General features: G+C 49.9%; 1 protein-coding gene across 1 annotated transcript; it reads left to right on the forward strand.

Annotated features, from left to right (window-relative positions):
- Positions 1 to 1,118: 1,118 nt before the first annotated feature.
- On the forward strand, positions 1,119 to 9,810 carry LOC116685557 (protein-methionine sulfoxide oxidase mical3b-like; the record flags this gene model as incomplete). Its single annotated transcript, XM_032510559.1, is given in 12 exon segments — positions 1,119 to 1,251; positions 1,381 to 1,461; positions 1,464 to 1,520; positions 1,682 to 1,782; positions 2,647 to 2,904; positions 3,003 to 3,118; positions 7,055 to 7,181; positions 7,978 to 8,059; positions 8,146 to 8,293; positions 8,643 to 8,827; positions 8,939 to 9,009; positions 9,769 to 9,810. Coding segments are annotated over 12 exon segments (1,401 nt in total), but the record flags the coding sequence as incomplete, so codon positions are not given.
- Between the last annotated feature and the right edge of the window lie 1,159 nt (positions 9,811 to 10,969).

Below are 10,969 nucleotides of genomic sequence, written 5' to 3' on the forward strand. Positions count from 1 at the left end.
TATTAATATGAAAATATATTAATACATTGATGATAAGAACATCGAAATATCAAAATATATTAAGTTCTGATAAATCAAAGAGAATAACGAAAAATAAGATATAAACTTAAACTATGCAACGCCATCACCAACAGGGACGTTGTAGAGAGCGTCCTCTGGTGTACAGACTATGCAACACCATCACTAACGGGACGTTGTAGAGCGTCCCTGGGGACAGACTATGAACAACATCACTAACGGGACGTTTGTAGAGCGTCCTCTGGTGGACAACTATGCAACACCATCACTAACAGGGACGTTGTAGAGCGTCCTCTGGGGGACAGACTATGCAACGCCATCACTAACAGGGACGTTGTAGAGCGTCCTCTGGGGGACAGACTATGCAACGCCATCACTAACATGGACGTTGTAGAGCGTCCTCTGGTGGACAGACTATTCACAAGGCCCATCACTAACAGGGACGTTTGTAGAGCGTCCTCTGGTGGACAGACTATGCAACGCCATCACTAACAGGGACTTGTGTAGAGCGTCCTCTGGTGGACAGACTATGCAACGCCATCACTAACAGGGACGTTGTAGAGCGTCCTCTGGGGGCAGACTATGCACCCATCACTAACAGGACGTTGTGTAAGCGTCCTCTGGTGGACCGACTATGCAACGCCATCACTAACGGGACGTTGTAGAGCGTCCTCTGGGGGACAGACATTCAACGCCATCACTACCAGGGACGATGTAGAGCGTCCTCTGGTGGACAGACTATGCAAGTGCCATCACTAACAGGGACGATGTAGAGCGTCCTCTTGGGACAGACCATGCAACGCCATCACTAACGGGGACGTTGTAGAGCGTCCTCTGTGGACAGACTATGCCACGCCATCACTAACATGGACGATGTAGAGCGTCCTCTGGTGGACAGACTATGCAACCCCCACCAACAGGGACGTTGTAGAGCGTCCTCTGGTGGACAGACGAATGCAACGCCATCACTAACGGGGACGTTGTAGAGCGTCCTCTGGGGCAGACCATGCAACGCCATCACTAACAGGGACGTTGTAGAGCGTCCTCTGGGGACAGACTATGTAATAGATGTAACGTGTCCCTGTCCTCCCATTGTCCAGAGGTGGGCTGGAGATGGAGCTGAGTCCCCCCGTCTCATCCTCTCAGTGAGCTGGAGTTTGATGTCATCATCGGGGCGGACGGACGCAGGAACACGCTCCCAGGTAAACCACAGCTCCGTCTCCGTGGTTACAGGTAAATGAAAATGAACCGAACACCAGAGCAGGGGAATGAGAGGGGGAATATGCAGCATCTGCCCCCCCCCCCCCCCCCCCCCCCCCCCCCCCCCCTCCCCCTCCCCCCCCCCCGGGGTTCCGGCGTAAGGAGTTCCGGGGAAGCTGGCCATCGCCATCACGGCCAACTTTAAGAACAGAAAGACGACGGCCGAGGCCAAAGTGGAGGAGATCACGGGGTCGCCTTCATCTTCAACCAGAGGTTCTTCACCGAGCTACGGCAGGAGACAGGTACACATCTGGATCGTGGTCCACATCTGGATCGTGGTCCACATCTGGATCTGGGTCCACATCTGGATCTGTCCAACATCTGGATCTGTCCAACATCTGGATCTGTCTGACGTCTGGATCTGTGTAACATCTGGCTGTTAACATCTGTTGTGATGTTTCAGGAATCGACCTCGAGAACATTGTGTATTACAAAGACGACACGCACTACTTTGTGATGACGGCAAAGAAACAGAGTCTACTGCAGAAAAGAGTCATTAAACAGGTAATACACCTGGAACAGGTAATACACCTGGAACAGAGTCAATAGACAGGTACACACCTGGAACAGGTAAATACACCTGAACAGGTAAATACACCTGGAAAGAGTCAATAGACAGGTAACACACCTGGAACAGGTAAATACACCTGGAACAGGTAAATACACCTGGAACAGGTAAATACACCTGGAACAGTAAAATACACCTGGAACGAGTCAATAGACAGGTAACACACCTGGAACAGGTAAATACACCTGGAACATGTAAATACACCTGGAACAGAGTCAATAGACAGATAACACACCTGGAACAGGTAAATACACCTGGAACAGAGTCAATAGACAGATAACACACCTGGAACAGGTAAATACACTGGAACAGGTAAATACACCTGGAACAGAGTCAATAGACAGATAACACACCTGAACAGGTAAATACACCTGGAACAGAGTCAATAGACAGATAACACACCTGGAACAGGTAAATACACCTGGAACAGGTAAATACACCTGGAACAGAGTCAATAGACAGAAACACACCTGGAACAGGTAAATACACCTGGAACAGAGTCAATAGACAGATAACACACCTGAACAGGTAAATACACCTGGAACAGGTAAATACACCTGGAACAGAGTCAATAGACAGATAACACACCTGGAACAGGTAACACACCTGGAACAGAGTCACTAGACAGGTAACACACCTGGAACAGGTAACACACCTGGAACAGAGTCACTAGACAGGTAACACACCTGGAACAGGTGTATCCGTCCGGCTTGTGTCATTAGACCCTAAGGAAACAGGAGGGGGACTTCCCCGGCCCCCCCAGAGAACGGGTAATGGATCTAAATGTCTTCCTCTTTCAGGACTTTGCAGACACGGCGCTGCTTCTCTCCAAGGCCAATGTGGACCAGAATGCATTGCAGGCGTTCGCCCGCGAGGCCGCCGACTTCTCGACCAATCATCAGCTCCCGTCTCTGGACTTCGCCGAGAACCACCGCGGCCAGCCGGACGTCGCCATGTTCGACTTCACCTGCATGTACGCGTCGGAGAACGCGGCCGCGGTGCGGCAGCGCCACGGGCACCAGCTGCTGGTCACGCTGGTGGGGGACAGCCTGCTGGAGGTGGGGCTGATGCATCATGGGTAATCTAGTACCCAGTAATCATCATGTCTGTCTCTTGACTGTCTGTCTGTCTGTCTGTCTGCCTGTCTGTCTGCCAGCCCTTCTGGCCAATGGGGACAGGGATAGCTCGAGGTTTTCTGGCGGCGTTGGATTCAGCCTGGATGATCAGCCGCTGGAGTCAGGGAGCGGCTCCGCTGGACGTACTGGCAGACCGGTACACACCTGTAGTACTAGAACACACCTGTAGTACTACTCATATATACACCTGTAGTACTAATCATATACACACCTGTAGTACTAATATACACCTGTAGTAATAATCATATACACACCTGTAGTACTACCCATTTATACACCTGTAGTACTGATATACACCTGTAGTACTAGTCATATAAACACCTGTAGTACTACTCATATTTACACCTGTAGTACTAATATACACCTGTACTACTAATATACACCTGTAGTACTAATATACACCTGTACTACTCATATATACACCTGTAGTACTGATATACACCTGTAGTACTACTCATATTTACACCTGTAGTACTAATATACACCTTTACTACTCATATATACACCTGTAGTACTAATCATTCAATTCAATTCAATTTTATTTATAGTATCAATTCATAACAAGAGTTATCTCAAGACACTTTACAGATAGACCAGGTCTAGACCAGATAGAGTAGGTCTGGACCAGATAGAGCAGGTCTAGACCACACTCCAGAATTTACAAGGACCCAACAGGTCTAGTAGTTTCCTCCAGAGCAGCAACAGGGCCACAGTGGAGAGGAAAACCTCCTTTAGGCAGAAACCTGGGACAGACCCAGACCCAGACCCAGGCCCAGACCCAGGCTCTTGGTAGGCGGCGTCTGACGGGCCGGTTGGGGTTAATATACACACCTGTAGTTCTAATATACATCTGTAGCAATAATCATATAAACACCTGTAGTACTACTCATTTATACACTTGTATTACTAATATACACCTGTAATACTACTCATATATACACCTGTAGTACTACTAATTTCTACACCTAGTAATACATACACCTGTAGCAGAGATGGCAAAAGTACTCACTTTCCGTACTTAAGTAGAAGTACAGACTTGAGTTAAAAAATACTCCGGTAAAAGTGGAAGTACTGATTAAACTTCTTTACTCAAGTAAAAGTGACAAAGTACAAGCTTGGAAATGTACTTTAAGTATAAAAGTAAAAGTAGCCTTGCGTTGACAAAGCTCCCTGGAGCAGACAGACGTTACTAGAGAGACACTGAGACACTACAGTGGACATGGAGGACACGTCTTTATGTGGCAATGGCTACATTTTAAATGGCTGTCTGCCACCAGACCTAAAACATCACATAGGATTATTATGACAGAAACTGGGACTCCAGGTTAATGAGATTCTGACTGAGTAGCGAGATATGAATTCACAGATCCGTTTCTATTTTTAATCTTCCCCTTAACATGTAAAGGAATCTACATGTATGTGTGTGTGCTCAAATATGGCTTCTGGAAAAAATATGAAATACTAAACAGACATTAATGAAGAAGTTCCCCAGCACGTTGGCCAGGAGTCCTTCTTGATGTCTCCTGTCTCAAACATGTCTCTCAGATAAGGCTGAGGATGATGGGAACGTCTTACTGCTTGTCTTCCGGATCTCGGTTTTCTTCTTTTTCAGTCATCCATGCTACTATGTGTTAACGTTAGCGCCATCCATGCTACTATGTGCTAACGTTAGCGCCATCCATGCTACTATGTGCTAACGTTAGCGCCATCCATGCTACTATGTGCTAACGTTAGCGCCATCCATGCTACTATGTGCTAACGTTAGCGCCATCCATGCTACTATGTGCTAACGTTAGCGGCATCTATACTACTATGTGCTAACGCTAGCGCCATCCATGCTACTATGTGCTAACGTTAGTGGCATCTATACTACTATGTGCTAACGTTAGCGCCATCCATGCTACTATGTGCTAACGTTAGCGCCATCCATGCTACAATGTGCTAACGTTTGCGCCATCCATACTACTATGTGCTAACGTTAGCGCCATCCATGCTACTATGTGCTAACGTTAGCGCCATCCATGCTACTATGTGCTAACGTTTGCGCCATCCATACTACTATGTGCTAACGTTTGCGCCATCCATGCTACTATGTGCTAACGTTGCGCCATCCATGCTACTATGTGCTAACGTTAGCGCCATCCATGCTACTATGTGCTAACGTTAGCGCCATCCATGCTACAATGTGCTAACGTTTGCGCCATCCATACTACTATGTGCTAACGTTAGCGCCATCCATGCTACTATGTGCTAACGTTAGCGCCATCCATGCTACTATGTGCTAACGTTTGCGCCATCCATACTACTATGTGCTAACGTTTGCGCCATCCATGCTACTATGTGCTAACGTTTGCGCCATCCATGCTACTATGTGCTAACGTTTGCGCCATCCATGCTACTATGTGCTAACGTTTGCGCCATCCATGCTACTATGTGCTAACGTTTGCGCCATCTATACTACTATGTGCTAACGTTAGCGGCATCTATACTACTATGTGCTAACGTTAGCGGCATCTATACTACTATGTGCTAACGTTAGCGGCATCTATACTACTATGTGCTAACGTTAGCGGCATCTATACTACTGTGCAGGGCTGCCAACTCTCACGCATTGGCCGTGAGACACGCGCATGTGACTGGTTTCACACGCCCCCCCCCCCCCGATGTCTCACGCTGTAGTGTCAACCTGGTCGGTCAGATATCTGAAAGATGAGTTTGATCTATCTGTTGAGCCACTCAAGACTGTGAGGGGGTTCAAGAGCGCTCCTGTCTGTGGAAGTTTCGAATTGTTCCCGAGCCATGCCAGGTGCTTTTCCCCGGCTCCAGTCTGTCAGGTGCTTTTCCCCGGCTCCAGGTCTGCCAGGTGCTTTTCCCCGGCTCCAGGTCTGCCAGGTGCCTTTCCCGGCTCCAGGTCTGCCAGGTGCCTTCCCCGGCTCCAGGTCTGCCAGGTGCCTTTCCCCGGCTCCAGGTCTGAGCTCTGGGTCTCACAGACCGTCCGTCACTTCCTGTCCTCTCTCTGTAAAGATGGAGGTGAGCAGCGCGCTGGTGGTGCAGCTTCAGTTCATTTTAGTGGACTCGGCTCAAAGGTTAAAGGATTAGAAGTGATGTAAATCAGTGGTTCTCATTCTTTAGAATCTCAGTGGTCTTAGTTGATCCCTCAACATTAATTTAACTTTGGGTCCCTGGTCCCTACACCAGGACCCCTGGACCTGTTCACCACAGACCCAAATCTTCTCAGCTGTTGACATATGCTCCTGTCTCTTCACGGGGTTCATGATGTTCGGCACGTTGTCTGGGTCAGTTCTTAATAAGAAGTTAATCATGTAAATGATGTAAATGCTGAATGCTCTAAAACCTGTTGACACTACAACACCAAGGCTCCTGACCCTGCAGCCCTGCACATGTCATGTGAGACTGGATTCCTCCATTTGCCTGTCTGTCTGTCTTTCTGCCTGTCTGTCTGTCTGTCTGTCTGTCTGCCTGTCTGTCTCTCTGTCTGCCTGTCTGTCTGTCTGTCTCTCTGTCTGCCTGTCTGTCTGTCTGTCTGTCTGTCTGTCTGCCTGTCTGTCTGTCTGTGTCTGCCTGTCTGTCTGTCTCTCTGTCTGCCTGTCTGTCTGTCTGTCTGTCTGTCTGCCTGTCTGCCTGTCTGTCTGTCCGTCTGTCTGTCTGTCTGTCTGTCTGTCTGTCTGTCTCTCTGTCTGCCTGTCTGTCTGTCTGCCTGTCTGCCTGTCTGTCTGTCTGTGTCTGCCTGTCTGTCTGTCTCTCTGTCTGCCTGTCTGTCTGTCTGCCTGTCTGCCTGTCTGCCTGTCTGTCTGTGTCTGTCTGTCTGTCTGTCTGCCTGTCTGTCTGCCTGTCTGCCTGTCTGCCTGTCTGCCTGTCTGTCTGCCTGTCTGCCTGTCTGTCTGTCTGCCTGTCTGTCTGTCTGTCTGTCTGCCTGTCTGTCTGTCTGTCTGCCTGTCTGTCTGTCTGTCTGCCTGCCTGTCTGTCTGTCTGCCTGTCTGTCTGTCTGTCTGTCTGTCTGCCTGTCTGCCTGTCTGTCTGCATGTCTGTCTGTCTCTCTGCCCCCCCCCAGAGAGAGTCTGTACCGTCTCCTCCCTCAAACGACTCCAGAGAATCTCCAGAAGAACTTCAGTCTTTTTACAGTCGACCCGACGACCAGATACCTGAACACCAAGCTGCTGCTGACCACACCTGACCAGGTAACACACACCTGACCAGGTAACTCACACCTGACCAGGTAACACACACCTGACAAGGTAACACACACCTGACCAGGTAACACACACCTGACCAGGTAACTCACACCTGACCAGGTAGCACACACCTGACCAGGTAACACACACCTGACCAGGTAGCACACACCTGACCAGGTAACACACACCTGACCAGGTAGCACACACCTGACCAGGTAACACACACCGGACCAGGTAGCACACACCGGACCAGGTAACACACACCGGACCAGTAGCACACACCTGACCAGGTAACACACACCTGACCAGGTAACTCACACCTGACCAGGTAACACACACCTGACAAGGTAACACACACCTGACCAGGTAACACACACCTGACCAGGTAACTCACACCTGACCAGGTAGCACACACCTGACCAGATAATACACACCTGACCAGGTAGCACACACCTGACCAGGTAACACACACCTGACCAGGTAGCACACACCTGACCAGGTAACACACACCGGACCAGGTAGCACACACCGGACCAGGTAACACACACCGGACCAGGTAGCACACACCTGACCAGGTAGCACACACCTGACCAGGTAACTCACACCTGACCAGGTAACACACACCTGACCAGGTAACTCACACCTGACCAGGTAACACACACCTGACCAGGTAACTCACACTGGACCAGGTAACACACACCTGACCAGGTAGCACACACCTGACCAGGTAACACACACCTGATCAGGTAACATACCTATATAATAATATATAATAACATAAAAACCTTTCTCCCTGTTTCAGGTGAGACACCTGGTGGACACAGGTGAGGGGGCGGGGCTTAACACAGCCTGCGGTGACATCATTCGCCTGCCGTCATCCCACAGTGAGTCACCATGGTTACTGAGTTCTTACCATGGCTGTGAATGAGCTGTGACGTGATTGGCCAACTGTCCTTCTTCTCTCTGATAGGCTCTCTCTCTCGGTCCAATCAGCTGCTGACCTGGTGTCAGGAGCAGACCCGTGGTTACCGTGGCGTTGCCGTCAACGACCTGACGACTTCCTGGAAGAGTGGGCTCGCTCTCTGTGCCTTGATTCACCGATTCAGACCGGATCTCATGTAATACAGGCTGTCTCACATTGATCTGTCCCTTTAAGATTGGACAGGCTGTCTCACATTGATCTGTCCCTTTAAGACGGGACAGGCTGTCTCACATTGATCTATCCCTTTAAGACGGGACAGGCTGTCTCACATTGATCTATCCCTTTAAGACGGGACAGGCTGTCTCACATGATCTGTCCCTTTAAGACGGGACAGGCTGTCTCACATTGATCTGTCCTTTAAGACGGGACAAGCTGTCTCACATTGATCTGTCCCTTTAAGATTGGACAAGCTGTCTCACATTGATCTGTCCCTTTAAGACGGGATAGGCTATCCTGTCTCACTGATGCCATCCGTCTGTCCTCAGAGACTTTGAGTCCCTGGACGCGTCCTCCGTGGACGCTAACACCCGGCTGGCATTGGACGTGTCTCAGCGATATTTCGGGATCTGTCCCCTGATGACAGAGGACGAGATGTGGTCGGACTCTCTGTCTGTGGTGATGTACCTCAGCCAGTTCTACCAGCTGCTCAGGGACACAGCCCCCCCTGCAGGTCTGTCTGTCTGTCTGTGTACTTGTCTGTCTGTGGCCGAGGTCATGTGATGGGGGGGGGGGATTCTGGTCCCTGTTAACCTGTTGAAGATGATGTCACTTCCTGTTTCAGGTGATCTGAATCCGAGATCTGACCTGAGATCAGCACCTGTCTCACTCCTCAGCAGACTGAGGGACACCAAGGTCCGTCTGTCTGCCTGTCTGTCTGTCTACCTGCCTGTCTGTCTGTCTGTCTGCCTGTCTGTCTGTCTGTCTGTCTGTCTGTCTGTCTCTCTGTCTCTCTGTCTGTCTGTCTGTCTGTCTCTCTGTCTGTCTCTCTGTCTGTCTGTCTGTCTGCCTGCCTGTCTGTCTGTCTGTCTGTCTGTCTGTCTGTCTGTCTGCCTGTCTGTCTGTCTGTCTGTCTGTCTGTCTGTCCTCTCTGTCTCTCTGTCTGTCTGTCTGTCTGTCTCTCTGTCTGTCTCTCTGTCTGTCTGTCTGCCTGTCTGCCTGTCTGTCTGTCTGTCTGTCTGTCTGTCTGCCTGTCTGTCTGTCTGTCTGCCTGCCTGTCTGTCTGTCTGTCTGTCTGTCTGTCTGTCTGTCTGCCTGTCTGTCTGTCTGCCTGTCTGCCTGTCTGTCTGCCTGTCTGTCTGTCTGTCTGTCTGCCTGTCTGTCTGTCTGTCTGCCTGTCTGTCTGCCTGTCTGTCTGTCTGTCTGTCTGTCTGTCTGCCTGTCTGTCTGTCTGTCTGTCTGTCTGTCTGTCTGCCTGCCTGTCTGTCTGTCTGCCTGTCTGTCTGCCTGTCTGTCTGTCTGTCTGTCTGTCTGTCTGCCTGTCTGTCTGTCTGTCTGTCTGTCTGTCTGTCTGCCTGTCTGTCTGCCTGTCTGTCTGTCTGCCTGTCTGTCTGTCTGCCTGTCTGTCTGTCTGCCTGTCTGTCTGTCTGTCTTCATATCTCTTTGTCTCTGCAGGATCGGAGAGACGCTGTAAAGAGGAGGAGGACGAGTCAGCAGGTCGGTTTATTTTCTATTTAAGGGACCAAAGAATATATTCAGGTCCGGGGACTGTGGGGGGGCAGCCCTCCATCACTCTCCTTCTGGGTCCAACAGCCCCTACACCGCCTGGGGGGGTGTTTGGGGTCATGGTCCTGTTGAAAGATAACTGATGGTCCAACTAAACGCAGACCGGATGGGAAGGAGCTGCAGGAGGCTGTGGTAGCCATGCTGGTTCAGTAGGACTTCAATCTGGAATAAATCCCCAACAGGGTCACCAGCAAGGCCCCCCTGTCCTTAGGCGCGGTTTCCTAGCCTTGTTTCCTCTCCTTAGCCGTGGTTTCCTAGCCTTGTTTCCTCTCCTTAGCCGTGGTTTCCTAGCCTTGTTTCCTCACCTTAGCCGTGGTTTCCTAGCCTTGTTTCCTCTCCTTAGCCGTGGTTTCCTAGCCTTGTTTCCTCACCTTAGCCGTGGTTTCCTAGCCTTGTTTCCTCTCCTTAGCCGTGGTTTCCTAGGCTTGTTTCCTCTCCTTAGCAGTGGTTTCCTAGCCTTGTTTCCTCTCCTTAGCCGTGGTTTCCTAGGCTTGTTTCCTCTCCTTAGCAGTGGTTTCCTAGCCTTGTTTCCTCTCCTTAGCCGTGGTTTCTAGCCTTGTTTCCTCACCTTAGCCGTGGTTTCCTAGCCTTGTTTCCTCACCTTAGCCGTGGTTTCCTAGTCTTGTTTCCTCACCTTAGCCGTGGTTTCCTAGCCTTGTTTCCTCACCTTAGGCGTGGTTTCCTAGCCTTGTTTCCTCACCTTAGCCGTGGTTTCCTAGCCTTGTTTCCTCACCTTAGCCGTGGTTTCCTAGCCTTGTTTCCTCACCTTAGCCGTGGTTTCCTAGCCTTGTTTCCTCACCTTAGCCGTGGTTTCCTAGCCTTGTTTCCTCTCCTTAGCCGTGGTTTCCTAGCCTTGTTTCCTCTCCTTAGCCGTGGTTTCCTAGTCTTGTTTCCTCACCTTAGCCGTGGTTTCCTAGCCTTGTTTCCTCACCTTAGGCGTGGTTTCAGTGGAAAACAGTCCTGAAGATAAAGGATCTCATTGGAGGAGAAGAGGGGGACCTCTGGCCTGGACTGTATGATATATAGATAATAATATACTGTATATAATATATATACTATATATACTGTATATAATATATATAATATATAT

Source organism: Etheostoma spectabile, unplaced genomic scaffold (assembly GCF_008692095.1).
Source record: "Etheostoma spectabile isolate EspeVRDwgs_2016 unplaced genomic scaffold, UIUC_Espe_1.0 scaffold00569996, whole genome shotgun sequence".
Taxonomy (NCBI): Eukaryota; Metazoa; Chordata; class Actinopteri; order Perciformes; family Percidae; genus Etheostoma; species Etheostoma spectabile.